This window comes from Barbus barbus (genome assembly GCF_936440315.1).
Source record: "Barbus barbus genome assembly, chromosome: 8".
NCBI lineage: Eukaryota > Metazoa > Chordata > Actinopteri > Cypriniformes > Cyprinidae > Barbus > Barbus barbus.
In genome coordinates, this window is record NC_136736.1 from 25,922,990 (window position 1) to 25,947,503 (window position 24,514).

A 24,514-nucleotide genomic window follows, 5' to 3' on the forward strand; every position below is an offset into this window, starting at 1 on the left:
GGCTTTTTGAAAGAGTTTCGCCCCAGTGACAACTTTTCTACTTTTTTTTTTTTCCTGAGAGTGTAATCTATATAATATGGAGTATAATCTCTTTGTATGGGAGCAACTAGTCATGCTTTGTGGTGCTTACTGCACAGCTATAATGTTTTAGCTTGGGGTCAGTCACTCCAGATGTTTTTGGAATTCAATCTGTTGGGGGCTGGGAAGCTAAGTGGGAGTGTAGATCTGTAGAAACTGTTGTCATATCTTCAAGACTGCAGCTGGATTGTATTAGCACTAAGCCTGAACTCAGAGATCTAATTCTAACTAACTAAACTGAAGAACTTCCCATCTCTATCAATTTATTTAGGCTTGTATGACTTAATGAATCTAGAGTTGTTGAAGTTTAAGCCCACAGTGCTTGACTAGTTTTCTCACTTCCTGGTTCACAACACAGCAACCACTGGTCACCAACTCCCACAGGAGGTCATAAGGGCCAGGACCCTGACATGTTTATCTAGACCTTGTCTTTGGGATGGCCCATGGGGGTGATATTGATTTGGCTGCTTTGCAGATGTTTAGAAAGGATATCTGTTGAGAAGTTTGGTATGGTGTACGTAAAGGACATTTGTCTGACTGAAGCGGAGTTGATTTGATCTCGAGACTTGGTTTCTAAAATGGTGACAAATCTTGTTGGGGTGGTCTTTCCTCTCAGTCTGAGATGGATGATGTAGATGGTCACTTCTGTTCAAGATGTCTATTTGTTTTAAGCAATCTTGACCTCTCTCAACCCATGAGAGAGTGTCAATGGTGCTTCTTGAGATCTATTTTTAAACTAGTGATGAAGCTGGTACATACTGTGATTAAATCTGAGGAGCAGCCATCCATGTTTGTGTGTTACTGTAAAAATTAAGAATATTACTCATAATCCAGCCATTTAAAGAATCTCAACATTGTTTGGGCTGCAATGAGAAGATGCCATTCATTCTGGGAACTGAGCAAGGGATGCTGATAACAGTTTATCTCATGGGAATTGAGCTAATATTTTCATTTTATGTCACCCTTGGCATTATGCCAGCAAGTTTGGATGTTTTACAGCAACAGAATGCCTCACACTTCTGTGGGTTTCGGATTATCGGCTTGGCTCTCTTTTAACCAGGGATAGTTCTGTTCTGTTTATGTAGTATAGAGAAAGTCCATCATTTGAGGATAATGCCAATAGTACATGACAATGTTACTAAAATAAACTATTATTATTAAGAAAATTAAAGATATAAAAATAAAATTTTATTTTATTATTTTATATATTACTTTTTTGTTGTACAGAAGTAATGAGAAATCAGATTTAGTGTGAAAGGTGTTATACAAATACATTTGAATTTATTTAAATGTTTATTTTTATTTTTATACATCTAACATTAATACTGGGTTGAAAAAAAAATTCCAGATATGCTGTTAACATTTTTATCGAACGTGACTTACAAATGATGACAATAAAAGCAATCAAAATGAACAAACAAGCAATAATATGCAAGTGCTATGACAAGTCTCGGTTAGCCTAGTTTTAATAAAATAGCAATATAAAAACTACTTATAAAACTTAGCTATAAGGTATAAGTATAAACTATACTGTTAAAAGCTTCTATGAGAAACAACATGCTATCTTTATAATAATCAGGCTTTTTCTCACACAGTATAAATGTAGCTTCCTTTATATTTTCAAAACGGGTTCTCTTACAAGAGCATCATCATATTTATTTTTTTTTTTTTGGGGGGCGTTATTGGCATTACAAATTTTGAAATAACAAACGTTTTAGCAATATTTAGCCGTTAAGCTATATGTTCAATTCTATTAACAGTATATAAACACTCAAATATTAGACATGAATATGTCCAGCCCAAACTCATTGCAAGGAATGCTGAGTGTCATTTTAGGCATAAACTCTCTGACCTGCAAAGTGATAAACAGAGTAAAGTACAATTTCAAAATGAGTGGTTTTAGGGAATGTAAAGACTGGGCTGAAACACCTGGACCGACTTGCGTCATTCTTCTTTAATCAAATCCTTTTGCACATAATGTGTTTGTTTATTCATCTTAGTCAATAGGATTCCATAGATTCCTTCCCAAAAGTCCTCAGCTTTGCGTGAGCTGCAAGATTAAGATCCACATACACCTCCCACAGAGCGATAGCGACACTGGTCATTAAAACTTACCAATGGATACTTGTTAGATTTTAAAAAAGGAGATATGTTGAAAAGTTTACTAAAAGTCTCTCTTCAATAGTCCTCTCTGTGCCCACTGGCAGACCCCACCTCTTAAGAAAATCCAAAAAATACCCAAACTTCGGGGTCCCACCCAACTCTGACTTATAGTAAAAGAGGAGCATTCACACACATGCCCTTAATGGGGACCAAATCCCCCACCCACACACATGCACACACACACACATACATGGTCTTGAGGTCAATCGCTTGCTTTGTCTCTGTCCTGTTGATGAACCTACAGGAGCTCCTGTACATCCTTCACCCTCACTCTCTCTTTTCCACAGCACTTTGGGGTGAATTAGGTCAAGGGTGTTGTGAAATAAATGAGCTAATTCTGCTGGCAGCGCAAGACATGTTTTATTACCTGACCTATTTGTCAACTCCTGCCTGAAATGGGATCTATTAACCACCATAAAAAAGGGCACAGGAAACTAGTGATGTCTGACATAACATTTATATATCCATCCATCCAAATTTTAATATTTTTCTAAGGGGGCAGCAGTAACAGTCGAGCCTATTTCTAAGTAACATACACTTTGACTTTAAAAGCATTTTTAAATTAGGTGCTATATTAAGTAAAATCAAAGTATTGCCAAGTAAGCTTTGACTAAGTAAAAATTACTCAAACTGGCCAAGCTAAACTTACTTATTGTCTTTGTTAAATTTACTTAACTTAGGTAAGTATATTTTATTTAATTATATTATATGTGAAATTATATAATTATGCAATATTTACTTAATTTCTTTATGAATGTTAAGTTCAATAGTAAGTAGATTGTGCAGAGCAGTAGCAGTAAAATTGACTTAGTCGTGGCCAAAAATATCGGCACTCTTGGTAAATATGATCAAAGAAGGCTGTGAAAATTCATCTTGTTAATCCTTTTGATCTTTTATTAAAGAAATTCACAAAAATCTAACCTTTCATTGGATTATAAGAATTTAAAATGGCGGAAAATATCATTATGAAATAAATGTTTTTCTCAAATACACGTTGTATTGTGCACAAGATGGGTTTGGTGAACACAGGGATAAAAAGTACCCCATGTGTACAATGAAATTTCTGCTGGAGGTCCTGGACATCTTAGACACATGGCATCACTGATTCTATCAAATACCAGCAGATGCAAAAATCAATAAGTGAACAACTGGCAAATGGAGGTTTCAAAAAATATTGAATAAAAGGGTGCCGTTAATTGTGGCCAATGTGTATTAGAGAAAAACATTTATTTCATAATGATATTTCCCCCCTATTTAAAATTTGTATTATTCAATGAAAGGTTAGATTTTTGTGATTTTGTTTTTTAAATAAAAGATCAAAAGGATTAACAATACAGATGAATTTTCACAGCCTTCTTGGATCATATTTACCAAGAGTGCCGATATTTTTGGCCATGACATAAATGTGTTAATGCTAATTGTTACAAAGATTTTTTTTAAATAAATCCCTCAAGTAATTTTTTCCTATAGGATATTTTGATATGAATACTTTTGTCTTCTATGAGACAAGAGTCATACAAGTTTTGAGTGATATGTGGGTAGATAAGGTTGCAATTCTCAGTTTAATCAAATCTGTTAAAAGTGTACTTGACTTGATTGGAGTGTCCAATTTAAACTAATGAATATGTAATTTCCACTACAATATTATAGATAAATACCTATAAAACAATGCAACATAATTTTCAACAAGGCAATAATTTCTTGGAAGCTCTATTTAAAACCACTTGCAAGAGCCTCTTCACTCTAAATGGGCATGACGCTTCTGCTACAATACTCTCTTTTTTAGGCCACATTTTTTTCCTTGTGTCCACCTGGTTTAGTTTGGACATGGCTGCTGGTGGTTCATTATGCTTCAGTTCAGTGCAGGGTCGAAGGTCATGGAAGGTAAGATTAGGTGCATAGGCTGTGTAATCCATTGACTGTCTGAACAGCAGCTCGGACCATATGCTGCCTCTACTACAAGTCCTGTACCCATCTGCTGCACCAAAAGTTCCCAAAATTCCCAGTAAATGGAACTCAGCTTGTATTTCACAATTCTCTGACTACTTGTTATAGCACTTGCATATAATTGCTCTTTTGTTGATTTTGATTGCTTCCATTTCCTCATTTATCTGAAAACCATACTCCAGTAAAAGTACAGATACCTTACCAGGAAATGACTTTGGTAGAAGTTGAAGTTTACCGTTTAGAATGTTATCACATACTTTGAGTAAAAGTCTCAAAGTATGTGATATTTATTGTACTGTAAGTACGAAAAGTAACTTAAACGTACTTAAGTATTGAAAGTAAAAGTACAAGTAAATGCAAAATGGAAAAGAAGCCAATAAATATATATAAAAAAAATTCATACACAGCTTGAGTAGCAAGATTGTGTTCAGTTTTAACTCTTTCTTCCATTTTGTATTTTTGGGTAAGAATAAGAAGCACTTCATCCGGTTCTTAGTGTCTTTCATTCCAACATAAGAAAACATTTCAGGAATATTCATCTGAAATAGCATTTAGATGTATTTACACAGTTTAATGTATCTCAGAGTGGACATGGATGCATTTAAACAGCAGTTACCTATGCATAAATAGGCCTAATGTTTTGTTATTAACATAAAACATTGAATACTGATTTTTTTAATAATTTAAGACATTAAAAAAATAGTCGAAATGTGAAATTAAAACCGCCAGTAGGTGACAGCATGTGACTGTTAATGAGTGAGTCATTGTGATTCAACCGATTCATTCAAATGGCTGATTCATTCAGGATCAAAGCATTTGACTGTTAATGAGTAAATCACGGAATCGTTTTTATCATCCGATTCGATCAAAAAGTTGATTCATTCAATGAGTAAACACATTCATTGTTCAGAGACGCAAAAGAGTGCTGTGACCTTTGGTTGGAACTATTTTCATTGGCAAAATCGAGCAAAAACGAGCAATATTATGTCTAAAATGTAAGTCACCTATTGCTTTACTGAACTTGTATAAATGATTATTAAATGTGTTATCATGCTGATATCTGCAGAAAAACGGTACTCTTTGTGTGTGATGTAGATTAAGTTAACAATCTTAAATTATATAAATATAAAAAGCATACAGAAGCATTTTTACCTCCAAAAATTTGGAATACCTGGAATTCTGAGTTTTAATAGACTAATAAATCAACGTACGTGGACTCTGTGTGTGATTTGGTGATATACACTACTTGATAATGTCAGATCTCACATCATTACAACAACACTTACCATATTATCGCAGAAGATATACTGTATATCGTACACCCCAGACTCGACTTGATTTACAACTAAATTTTACAGCATACATCCTTTTTTGACCCAGTATTGCAAATTTTAACCTGTATGCGAATGCTACTTTGAGGATATTTATATAAGCAGTATTGTAATATTTCTTTGTCCAAGGCCATGGCTTATTCACAATCATAGTTTATCATCTGGAATATGCTTGGCAGCCAACACACTCCATCATACCTTGGCCAAGTTTTCACGTAACTAAAGCTGTACATTACTGTGCCAGCGATAGGAATCCACATGAATCACAACCCATGAAATCACAGCCAAAAAATATTTTAGCCCATCTGTCTGAGTGTTAGTCTGCCGTATTACACTTCTGAAGCATGACATCTGCTTTGAAAGTCATCTAGCTCATGAAAGCGCATTGGTCACACAAGACAAAGATAAACCAGATGATGTGCTCCCTTTAAATCTCACAAATGACTGAATTTTGGTTTGTTTGTTATCTTATTATTGCCACGTACACCAGAAAAACAAGCTGCCGTTCATGTGGTGATTGTAAATCTACATTCTGCTGAGTTACTGACATTAACCAAATTTAGTATACTATAGAGTATTATCTAGTAGATCACTGCGGTCATGAGTAAATGACTCTGTAAACAACAGGATGTCCTGATCTTTGGCTTGTTAGATGCATCATTAGGATGAGATGTCCACTCATGAACCCCTTAATTGCTGTGATTCAGATAAAAAAAAAAAAAACCTTTTGTGGTTATATTTTATATATACAGAACTACTATATAAAACCTGAATTCCGGAAATGTTGGGACGTTTATAAATTTGAATAAAATGAAAACTAAAAGAAAAAAATTTAAACTTTTATATATTTTAGATTCATTACATGTAAAGTAAAACATTTCAAAAGTTTTTTTTTTTGTTTTAATTTTGATGATTAGAGCTCATGAAAGACAAAAATCAGTATCTCAAAATATTAGAATATTTGCATTTGAGTTTCAATTAATGACCATCCCTACAGTATAAATTCCGGGTATCTCTTGTTCTTTGAAACAAAATTGGGTCACTGAGCACAAAACCAAGCTTCTGCTATGGCCATTCCAGTCCTCTTACCTGAACCCTATAGAAAATGAGTGAGGTGAACTGAAGAGAAGAACCACCAACATGGAGCTGGGAATCTGAAGGGTCTGGAGAGATAGGAATGGTCTCTGATCTCTTGTCAGGTGTTTTTTAACCTTATCAGGCATCATAGGAGAAAATGTTGAGCTGTTAAACTGGCAAATGGAGGTTTCAAAAAAGTATTGAATAAAAGGGTGCCGTTAATTGTGGCCAATGTGTATTAGAGAAAAACATTTATTTCATAGTGATATTTCCCCCCATTTTAAATTATTTTTATCCAATGAAAGGTTAGATTTTTGTGAATCTCTTAAAAAAAAAATGTAAAACTGTAACTTGAATGCAATGTAAGTCGCTTTGGATAAAAGTGTCTGCTAAATGCATAAATGTAAATGTAAATAAAAATTAACAATGCAGATTAATTCTCACAGCCTTCTTTGATCATATTTACCAAGGGTGCCTATATTTTTGGCCATGACTGTAGGTTTCCAGCCGCTGAAGAGTTCGTGGTCATCTTTGACGTATTTTTCATTTAATGATGCGCCAAATGAAGGTTATATAGGTGAAAAATCTGGACTGTAGGCAGGCCAATTCAGCACCTCGACTCTTCTACTATGAAGCCATGCTGTTGTAATAGCTGCAGTATGTGGTTTTGCATTGTCCTGCCGAAATACACAAGGCCTTCCCTGAAATAGATGTCATCTGGATGGGAGCATATATTGCTCTAAAACCTTTATTTACCTTTCAACATTCATAGTGCCTTCCAAAACATGCAAGCTGCCCATACCGTATGAACTTATGCACCCCCATACCATAAAAGAGATGCTGGCTTTGAACTGAATGCTGATAACACGCTGGAAGGTCTTCCTCCTCTTTAGCTCGGAGGACACGGCATCCATGATTTCCAACAAGATGTCAAAGAACATGTCAAATTTAGACTCATCTGACCATAGAACACTTTTCCGCTTTGAAACAGTCCATTTTAAACGAGCCTTGGCCCACAGGACAAGGCGGCGCTTCTGGACCATGTTTACATATGGCTTCCTTTTTGCATGATAGAGCTTTAGTTGGCATCTGCAGATGGCACGGCGGATTGTGTTTACCGACAGTGGCTTCTGGAAGTATTCCTGGGCCCATTTAGTAATGTCAATGAAAGAATCATGCCGATGAGTGATGCAGTGTCGTCTGAGGGCCCGAAGACCACGGGCATCCAACAAAGGTCTTTGCACCTGTCCCTTACGCACAGAGATTTCACCAGTTTCTCTGAATCTTTTGATGATGTTATGCATGGTAGATGATGAGATTTGCAAAGCCTTTGCAATTTGACGTTGAGGAACATTGTTTTTAAAGTATTCCACAATCTTTTTAAACACTCTTTCACTGATTGGAGAGTCTCTTCCCATCTTTACTTCTGAGAGACTCTGCCTCTCTAAGACATCCCTTTTATAGCAAATCATGTTACAGACCTAATGTCAACTAACTTAATTAGTTGCTAGATGTTCTCCCAGCTGAATCTTTTCAAAATGTCTTGCTTTTTCAGCCCTTTGTTGCCCCCGTGCCACATTTTTTGAGACCTGTAAAAAGCATCTAATTTAAAATGAGCTCATTTAGTGGATAAAAGTGTAACATTTAAACATTTGTTATGTTCTCTATGTTCTATTGTGAATAAAATATTGGCTCATGTGATTTGAAAGTATTTTAGTTTTCATTTTATTCAAATTGAAAAAACGTCCCAACATTTCCGGAATTTGGGTTGTATAGAAATTAAGGAAAAGTATATGTTTGATTTAAAATAAATGAGCATAAAATAACTACTGTTTTAATTATTAGCAGTATTAGTATTATTACTATTATTATATATGATGTGTTGGTCTAGAGGCATGACGTGCTTTTGAGTGATTATTTGAATGAACAAAAAATCTATAATGTTGGATAGTAGTGAAAAAAGGCTATACCAGGGCCAGTTCAATAATAATATGTCAGTAATTAAGCAGGTATGTTGTTTTATTGATTGAACTGTAAGATTAAAGAGAAATAATATTTGAAAAAGTACAATCACTATATGGAGACAAAAACTAGAGCAACTGAAAGTAGAATAGATTGACCAAAAATGTAAACCAAAGAGTTATAGTCTTCTGGATTGTTCTGGTCAAATTCAACTCCTTATATAAAACAAGCATGTGTCTTCAGAATTTTCCAAGGATTACACTAGAGCCCAAAATATTCCTTTTTGTTAACTCCGCAGTCATTTGTTTGTTTTTTATTAGTTATGCAGAAGTATGCCAGTGGTTTCCTGACTAGACTTTAATGTAGTATTTTTGAACATTTCACGAAACAGTGCAGTTCTCTGCAGGGCTGGACTGGGACAAAAAACCGGCCCTGGCAGTTTGGCCCAGACCGGCCCACTACATACGATCAAAATACTACCCATCTTTGCACGCTCTTGAATATGTATACCAGCTCCTATTCCATAAAAGCATTTAAGCCATATAAAGAGTGAGAGTTGACACATTAAAAACTTTGTAAAATAGTAAAAACCTTGTAAAAGATACACTAAAAAGTGTAATTTATTAATATAATAAAACTATAATCCACACTGATGAATCCTAAAACTATAGGCCTATATAGTTATGACATCCTGTGTATGTGCCTGTGTGTTTGAGGGAGAAAGGGAAGAGACATGATAAATTGTTGATCAGACGATCACTGTTTCCCATAGTATAGCATTAAATAAACTGCAAACTTACTTAGTCAAATTTGTTAACTCCTTGGATGAACCTTTAAAAGCATGTGTGTGTGTATGTGTGCGCGCGCGCGCAGTGGTGTATAAAGTACCCGAAAGCCATACTCAAGTAAAAGTACAGGTATCTTACCAAAAAATGACTTTTTGAAGAAGGAAGAAGTTGAAGTCTTCCTTTAGAATATTACTTGAGTAAAAGTCTTAAAGTATATTATATTTATTGTACTTAAGTACGAAAAGTATTTTTAAAAATCTTAAACGTACTAAAGTATTGAAAGTAAAAGTACAAGTAAATGCAAAATGGAAAAGAAGCAAATAAATATATATATATATATATATATATATATATATATATATATATATATATATATAAATAATATTCATACAGCTTTAGTAGAAAGATTGTGTTCAGTTTGAACTCTTTCTTCCATTTTGTATTTTTGGGTAATAACAAGAAGCTCTTCATCCGGTATTTAGTGTCTTTCATTCCAACATAAGAAAACATTTAGATGTATTTACACAGTTTAATATATCTCAGAGGGGACATGGATGCATTTAAACTGCAGTTACAGATGCATTAATAGGCCTAATGTTGTGTTTTTAACATAAAACATTGAATACTGATATTTGAAATAATTTAAAACATGAAAAAATAGTCAAAATGTGAAATTAAAACCGCTAGTAGGTGACAGCAAAGACTTTGGTGACAAAGTGACCATTAATGAGTGAGTCATTGAGATTCAACCGATTCATTCAAACGACTGATTCATTCAGGAACAGAGCATTTGACTGTGTTAATGAGTGAATCACTGAATCATTTATTCAACCGATTCGTTCAAAAAGCGGATTCATTAAATAAGTACAACGTCCATTGCTCAGAGACGCAAAACAGTGCTGTGATCTTTGTTTGGAATTATTTTATTTGGCAAAATTTAGCAAAAACAAGCAATAAGTCTAAAATGTAAGTCACTTATTGCTTTACTGAACTTATATGAAATGATTATTAAATGTGAAATCTGCTGAAAAACGGTACTCTTCGTGTGATATAGATATAGAAGTTAACTATATTATATAAATATAAAAAGCATACAGAAGCATTTTTGCCATCTACAATTTAGAACGCCTGGAATTTTTTAATACATTAATAAATCAACGTGCGTGCACTCGGTGTGTGATTTGATGATATAGCCTACTTGATAATGTCAGATCACACATCATTACAACAACACTTACCCTATTATTGTAGAAGATATACTGTATATCACACACACCAGACTCCACTTTGAGTGGAAAATTAATCATCCGCGCACTTGTTTGCACGGTTTGCAGATGACCAAAGCTGTTCTAACTTGCAAACGCCAGAACACTGATTCTCAAACCTGCTTTCCTGCAGTCTGTGTTCTTCTGACTATTTTGTTGAAAGTAACGAATATTCTTCAGGGAAATGTATCGGAGTAAAAGTATACATTTTAATTAGGAAATGTAGTGGAGTAAAAGTTGGCTGAAATATAAAAACTCAAGTAAAGTACAGATACTCCCAAAAAATACTGTAACGAAGTATTATTATTTTGTTACAATACACCACTGTGTGTGTGTGTGTGTGTGTGTGTGCGCGTGTGTGAGAGAGAGCGAGAGAGAGAGAGAGCCCAAAAGGGGAGTTGTTTATGTGATTGGGTCAGCCCAATGTCAATTAAGAAAATAACCAATGGGCTGCTGATTAAATGTCTCATGGGCCTCTCTGTCTGGGGGCAAAAATCCTAAGCCGACTTTTTTTGACAAATACATTAAACAGCCACAAAGACCACAGCGCCGTCAACTATTTAGGCAGAAAAACTATAGGCTGCTAAGACTTTTATGGGCCGATCAAACAAATATGGTATGAGAAGATGTATAGGCCCAGCCCAAAAAGTACGTCGGCCCAGCGGGAAAATGCCCGGTCTGCCAGATGGCCAGTCCGCCCCTGGTTCTCTGTACGCTAAAGGAATCCTCTTTTAAAATCCATTTCAGCTCAAGCTTGAGTTTGTTTATTCAGCACTGACTTTAAATTGACCGTATATTACGATCTACGGGTTAGAGGATCTGTTCAGAGTCATTAAGAAATGCAAAATCATATTTATCATGATTTGGCTTGGGGAGATGAATAAAGGCTGGAAAGATTTACCAGGCTGTCTAGTTTCGACTCTCCATCACCAAATCTCTTCACTAAACATTAGTTATCTGAAATGAACCATGCCTGCTGAAGACTCAAAGGCAAGTGAAGCATCTGAAAGTGTTGATGAGAATCTATATGAGGGCAGAATCACACATTTCAAGTGAGGGAGATTGATGACAAACGTTTAAATTATTACCAGAGGGCCCAGCGTGAGAGAAAAATGGAGACAGGATCCAAAAAAAACGACCCATGGTAATGCGAGTTACATAAAAGGAGACTTAGTCAATTGAGCTGAAGAAAAGTAAACATTACTGTGGCTACTTTATTGTTTGCTCTTATGTTGAACTATTGATCTCTTTCTCTTCTTACCGGCTTCCATGCGCTCACATTCACACACACACACACACTTATACACATTTGTCTCTGCATGTCTGTCAACTAAAGCAAACCATCTGTAATCTCATCTCTTCATGCATGACTAATTAAAAAAATATGAGTAATTATTTGGAGGCAATGGGTTCATTGCCCAAAATGCACACATATTTCTAGTTAGTGATGGGTAATGCAAGTGTGTGCATGTGTTGTTTTGTTTTTCTACATACGTATGTCAGGAATATCACAAGAGTGAACAGATTATCAACATGGCTGTGGTTTTGTACACTATTATTCAGACCAACAACACAATTGTGAATGTGATATTGCTTTTATACAAGTATTCAATGCTTTAGATATCAAAAGTGACCATAAATTATTGCTAGTTCATCATATCTAATGCATTAATGTTAAATGGAACCTTTTTGTTTAATAAACAAGAAGTTTATATAAAATACAATGCCACTCCACATACATACTTTGGTCTAGAAACGACCCACATACAGATGGAACACCGTTGGCCAATCAGATTACAGAATGGGAACTGTTGCATGATTTCATTTATAAATTCTTTTACCACTGCATGATTTGAGCCTAAGCATTCAGAACTATTTGTTTATATATTAGAATAACACTTTGCTTGAAAGTATTTATCCATTGCTGAGTGCTAAAATTTTGCTACAGTTATACATATTATACTATTTACATTCAACAACTCGAATAGCATATTTTTGGTTTTCAAACCTCTAGTGGATAGACTTGTTTGAGCAACAAAATGCACTTGTTTCCTTTACCCAGAGTTCATTTGGCTTGGTCTTCAGTGGATTATGGGACATAAACTTTGCCGTCCAGCCAGCTAAGAACACTTAAGTCACAGCCGTCTTCTAATATAGCCTCATGTAGCCAGGAATGTGAGAAGAAAAGTTGAAAAAGAGATGCAAAAAAAAGTGTGGCAGGGATGGAGCGTACATGTTCATGTTGGAGCTTCTTTTGACTCTGCCACATACGGAAGAGAAGAAATTCTTGAATAAAATTATTATTTTTGTTATCTTTGCGCATATAAAGTATTCTCGTAGCTTCATAAAATTAAGGCTATTTTAACAATGTTTTTACTACCTTTCTGGGCCTTAACGTGGTCAGAAAGCTCTTGGATTTCACAAAATTACCTTTTTTTTTGTTCTGAAGATGAACAAAGGTCTTATGGTTTAGAACAATATGAGGGTGAGTAATTAATGACAGAATTAATTTTTTTGGGTGAACCCTTTAAAAGGCATAATTTTGTCATTATACCCTTATTTTGTTCCAAACCATTTGATTTTATTTCCTAGAAAGTTGGTCACAGATGTAGCTTAGGTAGATTATGCAGGAGACTAGCATCCAAAAACACAAAATAAATTGGTCTTTTTCACATGATCAAATCAGAAAAATTCTTTCATGACCAAGAAAAACATTGTATTAAGGTACAGCCACAATTACATTTGTTTGGCAAGTTTTCACAAGTGAAATACCATCATTTTAATAGCGATCAGTGATTTTTGCATGAGGGTGAAAGATTTCCCCGTGCAGATTTCACTACAGGTTCAAGTTGTTCACGTGAAAACGCTGTGTTGCAGAAAGCTGCTTGGTTTAAAAGTGTCTTTTTGTGAGCTGTGCATCATATATTGCTACACTATTACTAATAATGAACTTTGGGGGGGGGGGGGGGGGGGGGTGAATATTCACTAATGTGACCACACCTTTACTTGGGTAAATCACATTAAAGGGAGTTAACCCAACAATGAAAATTTGCTGAAAGTTTACTCACCCTCAAGGCTATCCAAGATATAGACGAGTTTGTTTCTTTATTTGAACAGATTTGGAGAAATTTAGTCACTTGCTCACCAATAACTTGCTCACCAATAGTTACTTTGCAGTGAATGGGTGCCGTCAGAATGAAATCCCAAACAGCTGATAAAAACAACATAATAATCCACAAGTAATCCACATGACTCCAATCCATTAATTAACGTCTAACAAATCCACCTACATATTTATGTAGAACTCTTTTGGACTGTAAATTGTGCATATTTCTTTCCTGCTTTAAACGTGTTTATCACTGGAGAAAGCAACGGTTTGAAGTTACAAACGTCTTGATGGATTTGTTTATTACGAAAATGGCAGCTTTTTGGTTCAGAAGATGATAACTGATAGACCAGAGTATATTTGTCCTGATGACAAAACAAACTCATCCACTCATCTAGTTTGGACGGCATGAAGGTGAGTTCATTTTAAGCAATTTTGGGTGAACTATTCCCTTAAGCCTGTTTTGACACATCATGCATTTTTAAGGCTCACCGTAAATAGTGGCACTCTTGGTGCACATCAGCTAGTTATTGGATGAGAAATGTGAATGCATCACTGTCTCCGCTCCCTTCCTCTCTGTCATGTGCCCACAAAACTGTGAGGAAAAACTGATCTGTAAATCAGATCATCTAAACTCAACTAATGGCTTACTTTAGGAATGCTTAAAAGCACTGCAAATGCATTTGGATGGGAGACCTGTGGAGGACAGTGCTTAATGCGATTCACACCTGAATACCATAGAAGGTAAAGTATTTCTGGTGTACATAGTCGAGTTTCCCCAAGACAAACAACTCAAATATGGATTCGGCAATATAATTATATCAATCATGTTTCTCAGATTTATCATAATGCATAAACATTATAATTTTGCCTCCCATAGTTGCCTCCAACTACTAAGTATCCTGTAGCCTTACATGACTTTCTAACACACATACAAAACTGTGTATGTTCTTTTGAGTGAATGCCATATCTGGCTCATCTCTTGCTGGCTGATGGCCTGTGAATCCTGCTGCTGTTATCGCTTAACATGTGTTGGCCATTTTCTGGACACCCATGTGGCAATGCAACACATGCATACAGAAATCATCTTACACATGCTCACTAGCATTCACCTTTTAACCCCCATTATGGGCAAATATTCTGAATCTCAGACTTGTCAGAATCCACGTTGAACAGAGTCTGTCTCAGCCATCTCCCTCAGGGCCTCTTGGATTCCAGACAGTTTCTGTGGAGAGCCAGAAGTCCTCCATCCCTGCTTTCTGTATATATCTGAAATAACAGCTGTGTACACTAATGCCTCTGATACACGTAAGACCACTTAGCTCATGGAAAAAATCAGGAATGGATTGGGGGACTGCCAAAGCAGCCAGTTATAAATTATGCTACCTTCTGAGAATGTAGGGAGATTTTGCAAGTCAGCAAATCTAAAATCGAGCGTCTGTTCAAAATTATAGGGAGAACTGAGTTTACTGCTTATTTCATTGACAAAAATTGACCTTGTTGATGCGATTACATATCCAAAACTCTGTTCAAAATGTATCCTTCTGTCTGTGTGTGTTATATGTCTGGTTTTCTGTTACTCCTGTGACCTAGTTTTCCCCATTCTGTTTAATTAGTCATTCAGTTCACCTGTTGTCTTAATTATCACATTAGTCTCCTTTGTTTGGTTCATGCTTTATAAGTCCTCAGTTCTCCCTTGGTCTTTGTCCGTTCTCGTCTATGTAAGTTTATATTATTGCCTGTCTTTTGGATTTACTTATGAAAATACCTTTTGTTTGATCTCCATCGTCTTCCTGAAATTGTGCCTCATCAGCCCGTGACAGTGTGTCAATGATGTTTTCAAGTTAGGAAAGATTTCCATTTCAACTAAATTGTGTAGAATAATAATCAGTACACTGTGAAAATAAAAAAAATATTCACTAAATCAGCATATTAGAATGATTTCTAATGAAAACTGAAGCAATGGCTACTGAAGATTCAGCTTTGCCATCACTAATCATCAATAAATTTATTTTAAATTCTAAAAACATTTTACAATATTACTGTAATGCAACCTTATTTCCAGAGCATAAAAATATCACTGCCCCCAAACTTTTGAACAGTGGTGTCTCTGTAAGATGAATTAATGTATTATTTTTTGTAAACACTAGACAGAATCATGGCTATTTACTGTAAGATCAAATTTGATTATAATGATGTTATAATTTGCAATAAAGTGTAATTTGTTAACATGAACACCATTCTACAGTGTTTTATAAAATGCTGTTTTCATAAAAATAAACAGCCAAAAACATTTCCGTTTTTAGTTGAAAACGATGTTTAAACAACCACTTAGTTAATGTTAACCTTTGCGAATACATTTTAAAGAGCAAAAGCTGTATCTGTTAACATTAATGAACAAACAATAAACAATTGTATTTTTATTAACTAACATTAATAAAGATTAATAAATTTTATAAAACTATATTGCTCATTGCTAGTTCATGTCAGCTAATGTTAACAAATGGGACCTTATTGTAAAGTGTCACTGAATAATCCAAAAAAAATTATGCAGTTTTTAAAGTATAAATTTTAAAGTATTTCAACACTCAACGCTTATAATCATTATTTCAACACTTTTTTAGGGTTTATGTTGTAAATGTATCAATGTATCTGTTTTGTAAGGCCTCTTATTTTAGAACTAGGAAGTGTGTGTATATGTGTCTTTATTGTTGGCACTGTACGTGAGTTTGTGTGGAAGTTGAAGAGTCTATAATGTGTCAGTAAGAAAAGAGCAAGAGGTAACAGTGAGTGTTTGTGGCTTTTTCCTGTTTTTATCCTCTGGATATTAAAGCTGGCACATTCTGTACATACATATCTAGCTTATGTGGTCTGGTGAAATACAGTATGTACTAATGCACAGGGTCCTCGTTTGTTTTAGCATGCACAAATGTGACCCTGGACCACAAAACCAGTCATAAGGGTCAATTTTTTAATTGAAATTTATACATCATCTGAATAAATACGCTTTGCATTGATGCCTTTAAAGTTGTCCAAATTAAGTGCTTAGCAATACACATTACTAATCAAATGTATTTTTACGATAGGAAATTTACTAAATATTTGTATGGGACATGATCTTTACTTAACATCCTAATGATTTTTGGCATAAAATAAAAATCAATAATTTTGACCCATACAATGTATTGTTGGCTATTGCTACAAATATGCCTGTGCTACTTATGACTGATTTTGTGGTGGAGGGTCACAAATGCAAACAAAAAAACATTGGCTTTCTCCACAGCTTAAGTACGATGTGTTCAGAAATGCACACACCTGCTCGGTTCTATTTCTGATTGTTTTGAGCCTGTGCTGGTTTATAAATAGCTGATAATAACAGTTCTATTCTTCTGTAGCGTTCCCTTTGTCTTACTTTGGGATTTACTGTAGTGGCCTGTCGTGAAACATGCACACAAATATATTCAAGTATTCAAGCATTCTGTTCATTTGTCCTACAGCCCTTAAGAACTGAAATGAACCCAAAATAGAGAGCCTGGCTGAGCTAAAACAGCAATAAAGGTGTCACACTCAATCACATAAAAATACAAACTTCTAAATTCTCAGTGGTGATCATATTTTCTGTTTCTTTGAAAGGCAAAGCATTGTGGGAGTAGAAGGATCCGGTGAATTTCAGACAGTGCTAGGGTGGCGTCTCTTATATGCTCCTTTAATTTGCAATGGTACCCTGCTAAATATAATGTCCACAAAATATAATTTCAGTTCGGGCCATTTCCACTGTCCTTTTCTGTGCACCACATTTTTAGCAGTTGGAATTTTTGCTCAAACCATGGGTGAGATTTTAGTAAGACATTGCCTGGGTTATTGCTGACAAACACAGAATGTGGAATAGTATATTATTATTATTATTATACATACAGTTAAGAATGAAATTGTTTTATCCTGTGAGAAAATAATTACCAGGCTGTAAAAAATAATAATAGAATAGGAGGGGCAGACATAAAGATGAGAGACAGAGATTTGAAAAGAGTGATGAATCTGATGAGTCAGTTTGAAACCACACACATCTCTCTCACACTCATTCTCTCTGGCATGCCTGAATGCAGTTGCTGAATTTCTGGAGAGTGAGGAATAAAGGCTAGTAATACTGCATAAGTTTTTCCTTTTGAGTCAGACACACATCACACTGTTTTACAGATCCAGACAAGAAAGTATTTTTTATCAGTATGTAGCATGCATAATGTATTGTACACTGTGTATATTTCAGTGTTTCAGGTTCCTCAGCTCTTGTAGCCTTATGGGATAGCATAGTGTGCACTGATTGTACAATTCAAAATCTTAGATTCAGTCATTGTTATTTATTTTCCATATTAAATAGAGAGGTTTGTGTGCTACAATGCAGTGAGTGTAATGAACAGGGATGCAAACTAGCTAAATATGCCATTTTGAATCCAAAATAGGTCATTTGTTTGATTCATGAACGTCCAATGAGTTTTTTTTTATTATTATTTTATCATATAACATGTTTTTTGCAGCAATTGGTATTGTAGTCAATCCCAGACATGCATGCCCAATCAAAGATGTTTAGTGTAGATTAGTCAGAATCCACTCAATGTCCTAAAAACACTGAACGAGTTTGTGTTTTTGAGTTTTACATCACAAATACACTCATTATAACAAACTAAGCATAGACGCAATGCAAATATGAGATCCATTGTGTGATTATAACCGGAGTTTTCATGCAAGTGAGCTCAGTCAGCCATCTATTCATAATTTAAGGAAAATGTGTCATGTTTTAGAGTTTCAAAGTTTCAAAAGTGACAAACTCATATAATTACAGGAGAGAACCCACTAATTTGTTCTGTTAGTCACTCCTTAATTTATTACGACAACGGCATCATAAACAATAAAAAGAAAAACAAGTCTTTCCCATGCATCAAAAAGGCAACTTTGTCACCTTTTCCACCCTTGATGAGTTTACATTTCTGAATAGATAGAGTGGATGTTAATAAAATGCTCAACCTTTATTCTCCTTGTGTTGTTTTCCGATTCACATAGGCTACTATCCATCCTATTGTGTTCAAAATTAGAAATAGCGTGTCCCAAATAGTATGTAGAATCGAGTGTTCCAAAGGTACCCGGACTGTTTACTTTTTATGGTGGAAATTCCAAGTTCAGATCCATGAACACTCTAATGGCTGTTATTGCTCACAACCCATTCGATTCAGAACTTCAAACACAAATAAACTACAAACATGGTGGATATGCAAGAGAAATTGTTAAGTAGAGAGGTCTGGATAAAGGGGTTTATAATCAACATCCAACCTGATGAAAAAAATACTGCTATAATGCTATCTGCATTATATTTCATCTGCAACAACACTAGGAACTTTTATGTTTGGTCATTAACTTTTAAACGCATCATTATGCAAACACAAGGAGAGTTCTCAGCATGAAAGACGTGTGACTGGCAGATTAACATGCTGCTTCATTTCTCGGTATGAAATTAAATGTTTTGCTCTCCGCCAGCTAAAATATAAGAAATTTGGTGTTCAAGATCAAGAATTGGTTATCATCTATACAGGGTATGTGCGCCCTGTGTTAGAGTATGTAGTTCCAGTTTGGCACAGTTCATTGACTACTGATCAAATTAAAATGTTGGAAAGTGTGCAGAAACGGGTCTGTAAAATCATACTGGTACAAAGGTATCAAGGATATTCCAACACCCTCTCCCTTCTTGGATTGTGCACACTAGCAGAGAGACAAGTCCAACTGTGTCTTGATTTTGCTAGGAAGCTATACAAGTCTAGTTTTAGAGACTGGCTACCACCACTCAGGGAGCAGTTGACTGGACGCCAGATGAGAAACTCAGATAAACTGACAATCCCCAGATGCCGAACAGAAAAATACAGGAGATCACCTATTCCCTATATATGTAGACTTTTAAACAATTACGGATTTTAGGTCACACTTTATATTAGGTGGCCTTAACTACTATGTACTTACATCAAAAATTAGTACAATGTACTTATTGTGGACATATTGTATTGCAAAACATGTCTGCTGCTATTGAGGTGGGCTATGGGTAAGGTTAGGGACAGGTTTGGTGGTCTGGGTAGGTTTAAGGGTGGGTTAAGGTGTAAGTGATGGGTCAACAGTGTAATTATAAATGTAATTACAGAAATGAATTACAGATGTAATTACATATAGTTTTTTTTTTTTAAACATAAGTACAATGTAAAAACATGTATGTACACAATAAGTGCATTGTATCAAATGATTAATTTAAATATAAGTACATAGTAGTTAAGGCCACCTAATATAAAGTGGGACCGGATTTTAAATTAACTTTGTATATTTCTATGATGTATTTTATTCATTTCTTTCTTTTTTTTTATATGAAGTAAATTGGTATTGACATTTTATTGTAACAGCAAAATAATTCAGTGTCCCCTAAATTTTCCCCTAAATCAATAAATAAAAAATGTTAACTGACATAAGATGATTGACAGGCAAGTTTATACCATAACAGATGCCCATAACTAAGCAATAGAGAAAAATGATGAAAAGCATATCCCAAATGTTTCCTACTATTCTGCTACATACTCAAATGTAAGTACTTTTCCTTCACAAAAAGAAAAAAGAGACATTTTTGTCTTACTGAACTTATTAAATATGCAACATGATGTCAGGTAATAACAGTAATTATAGTCAGAATAGTGATCTGTAACCATTAAACTTGTCTATTGCATTGTAAACAGCTTAATTATAATCATAAAACATCTACTGACTTCTGGCTTGCATGAATATACTTGGTCTCCATTGAGGCTTTGTCATAATTTTAAAAGAACCGGCAAAAGGAAGTGAACATGACTTTCTTTTGACTTCTAAAGCAGGAAGCTTCAGAGAGGACCATACCCTTGTTTGATCTCAACAAGAGCTCCTCACACAATAGAAGGTCTTTCTCAGTTTAAAAGCTGCTGTTGCACCGTTGCGTGCGTGCGTGCGTGAGTGCGTGCGGGAAGAGACGAGGATCAGGGACGCCTGTTGATGGGGCTTGTTAGAATTACCATAGCAGAACGGACTCATTGTCTTCCCCTTTCACAACCTCATGTCCCACAATAGCGGCTTTCAAACGGCCCCACTGCTTAATGAAGACCTCTAATGATATGCTAACTGCGCGCCGTTTTAATTACAGTTTAAAGTAGTTAAGTACCAAACAATGTCTTACAGCCAAATGAGCAGTATTCAAACTCACTCTCACTTTTGGATGATTTTGATTCCGCCTGAAAAAAAGAAAGAAAAAGGAATGGACTTTTATAATAGGCTGAATAGGCTATTTTAGCAAACTTTAAAATAAACGCGTACTAATTAATTGGTGATGCGTGATACGCACGTTTGCGCGCAGTGGTAAAATGAGTATGATTATCTTTATTTTTAATTAATGTGATATTAGTTTTCCTTTACTGTCAGTACAAGAATACTTTAGGAGCATAATACGTAACACGTTTAAGAACCGGGTCAGAAGAGTCAATTATTTGGCGTTATATTTATTTATCTTTATGTGCGCTTTGTCATGTAATGATTATAATACATCGTTGAATGTTTAATTTACTTATTTTATACATCTTTTGAATTAACATTTTCTACTTTCTGTCACTGTTTTATTATGTGCGCAATTCTCTGTGGCAAAAGTCTCGGATATAAACAATGTCAGTAAAGTAGGCTTTGAGAATTGAATAGTAGCTCCACCTCCCCGTCTAAAGCAGCGAAAGGCCACCTGAGGCTGTCCTGGGCGGGGAGGTGGAGTCTTCTCCCAGCCTCTCATTCCTAAACCGTGAATCAGTCTGTTCATTCACATTCACACGCGGGCAGTTCACAGGCGTTTCAAACACAGCTCTCTCTGGAGGAGTGAGGAATTGTTCCCCCTGAGCAGACAGGACAGGAAATCAGTCATGGATTTATTTTTTTTCTGTTTGGTCTTCGGACCTTCTATAAACGTTATTTAGTTCGGAGGAATTTTGTATTATTATTTATATTTTTTTTTCGCCTCTTATTGGAATACTAAGCTTGGATGTGATGTTGGAATAAAACGAAGAGGACTCGTAAAGCATATCGCAGCGGGACTTTAGCGATTTATAGAAAACACAACATGATCCTTACCAGTAAGTAGCCTATGTTTGATAATACATTGATAATAGGCTACTGAGTTTCTGTCTATTGAGGATTATTAGATTAAATGCTGCTAATTCGATACATCCTAAACGCAATCGTTTGACTGATTGACTTGACTTGAAGTGAATCTGAGTGGTGACATTGATAATACAAGTAATAATATCATATTGAAGAGATACATTCCAGTTGTTTATGGTTGACAACAGTTTCAATGGAAGTCGTATACTAATGCAATAAGATTTGGTGTCAGTAATCCTCCTACAAATTTCATTCTGATGATCTTCAGACCATGCTTGACAGAAGTTATCAAACTGTATTTTGTATTTGCCTTTAACTGCTATTGCATTATTTTGCTGATGTATCTATGTCTGTTTTGGGGTCTTGTAGCTTTTGAAAGAAACAAACTAAACCGGTCACTGAAACCGGTTGCCGGAAACCTGCAGATTGCAGCTCAACCATTATAGGGACATATATAACGTTCAAACAACGAAAGAAAATTGTCAAAGTATCTTTATTGCTTGTCATTTTAGAGGGAATTTGGAGTACACATAGGCTACAGTGGAATATAACTTTAACAGGTTAAGATGCAGAAGTGGATGTTAAATATAGTGCTCTTTAATTTTCTTCTGTTTTAGTCATTCCGCTTTAGATTTCCATCTCTTCCTAAAGCTTAGTTTAAGAGTGCAATTATTTGGGTGGTGCGTGAGATACATTTCACGCGCAACACCGGCGCTCCAGGCTGTCTGATAAGTAATTTCCCCTCGCGCTCCCCGAATCTCGTCACGTCTCCATTGGTTTTAGGAGGATTTTACATAGTTCGGAGATAAGATTTCGTCACAGTTGGTCTGAGTTTTCATTCAGTTTAAGTGCAGAGAATTGGGGGAAGTTTTGCTATAATCTGGCATTGCCAAAGAACGCGTGGAGAGCCTGATCTCCTCTGCAGGCGCATTCGTGCGTCTTTTCTCGTGTTGAAGAGTGGGGATTTTAAAATTATCCAGTGTTTTCAAACAGAACTTAAGAAGCCAAATTTAGATTATTAATTCGATAGCCAAATTTTTCCAGAGTTAAGTTAGCCTAAAGGCAAACTAAATGGCCTGAGGATGGAACACTATATATTACCTCCTTATTTATAGCTTTACACATCACAAATCTTATCTCACTTTATCTCACTAGACTAAACATACATAAAGCTATAAAAACTGTTTTATTTAAAAAATATTGATGATTAGCTAGTTTACCGTTAGCTAGCAAAAATAAACACATACATACAATAAATAAATGTATTGTATAATTTGCACACAGGAGTCTGAACTATATAAAATAACCCATAACTATAAAAGAGAATTTCAGTCAGATCGTTTGCCAAGCTCAGAATGCAAAAATAATGTAACATTTTAAAGTATATATTCTGTTGTTGTTGGAGGTTTGGTGTCTTTTTCTATCCATGTAGAGGTTGATAAACGTAGGGTCATGCTAACTCCAGGTGATAAGGCAGTAAGCAGGTCAGTTAGGAGTCAAAGAAAGGAATGTCAAAAAATATATGTAACTTTGAAGCTGACATTGGCCTACATGCACCTCCTGATAATCTATTGTCATGGTTTTTGGTGAGCATGATTCACTTAAATACAAGTAAAGAGCCTTAAGACTCAAACACATTTTCTTAAACACTCTATATGACTCTAAATCCACTGAAACCTTCATTTAAAAAAATTTGGAAGTGTGGGCAGTTTTACAGCATCAAATCTCCTTTATTGCCTTCTGGAAACATTATGAATGCTGGGTTTTAGTCTATGTAATGCTAGACGCTTTTAACTAGTTGCTGTTGCTTTAAGATCGGTTGGTGCATAAGAAGCCCTCTGTCATATTAGGGGAGGGTCTCTCTTTCTTCACCTCTTTGAGTAATCTTTTGATCATATATGGAATGTATAGGGCAGCATATCACTGAGCGTATCTAATCATCTGACCTGAGATCAGCCTTGCGTTACACAAAGTGGCCAGTCACCAGACCTGGCCAAGCTGGCTCCAGGTCAGTTATAGCTAATGTTTAAATCTGTCAGAAAGTCTGAGACAGACATAAATGGACCCATCTGGCCAAAGTGTGTGTAGGAGGCTAGGATAGTGGTGTTGAGTGACTGTGGTGATGGGGTAACTCCATGATCCCCTGTGTTTGTGACCAGATGGAGGGGATCTTCTCATTTTCAGAGATACCTGACTCTCCCTCTCTACCCCCATATATCTGTAGAAGGCCATGTCAAAATATGATATGCGTGATCCTCAACAAATGATGTATGACTGCTCTTGATCTGCAGATTTAAAGTGTATGTGTGGAAAAGATGGAAGATAAAGAGCTCAAGTGTCTAGGACAAATAGAACATCAGGTCACATGAATCACTGATGCAATTTCTCCTAGTTCCGCTCAAAGACTAGGTATTGATGTTTGTGTGCTATTCATTTGAAACAGGGCTTCTTTAACTAGAATAGCACTATTTACAGCTTCAAAAGCCTTCAAATTAACCCACATTCACTTGAAACCAGGCTGTGTACAATGAATTTGGGTTCACATCTAAACATAAAGATTATTTATCAGCATTGATGGTTCCATGAAGAACCTTTAATATTCATTGA

At 35.5% G+C, this 24,514-nt stretch overlaps 1 protein-coding gene across 3 annotated transcripts in view; it reads left to right on the plus strand.

Moving 5' to 3' along the window:
* The window catches only part of LOC306874363 (rho GTPase-activating protein 7-like), a 131,831-nt gene that overhangs the window by 86,681 nt on the left and 20,636 nt on the right, over window positions 1-24,514 (plus strand). The window contains exon 1 of one of the 3 annotated variants that reach the window (XM_079424349.1): window positions 21,564-21,879. The exons of the other annotated variants lie outside the window; for them this stretch is intronic. Within the exon in view, the coding sequence (XP_079280475.1) occupies window positions 21,867-21,879 (13 nt within the window). The 5' untranslated portion in view covers window positions 21,564-21,866. Of the gene's footprint in view, window positions 1-21,563; window positions 21,880-24,514 lie in introns of those variants that run through there. 3 annotated transcript variants of the gene reach the window in all.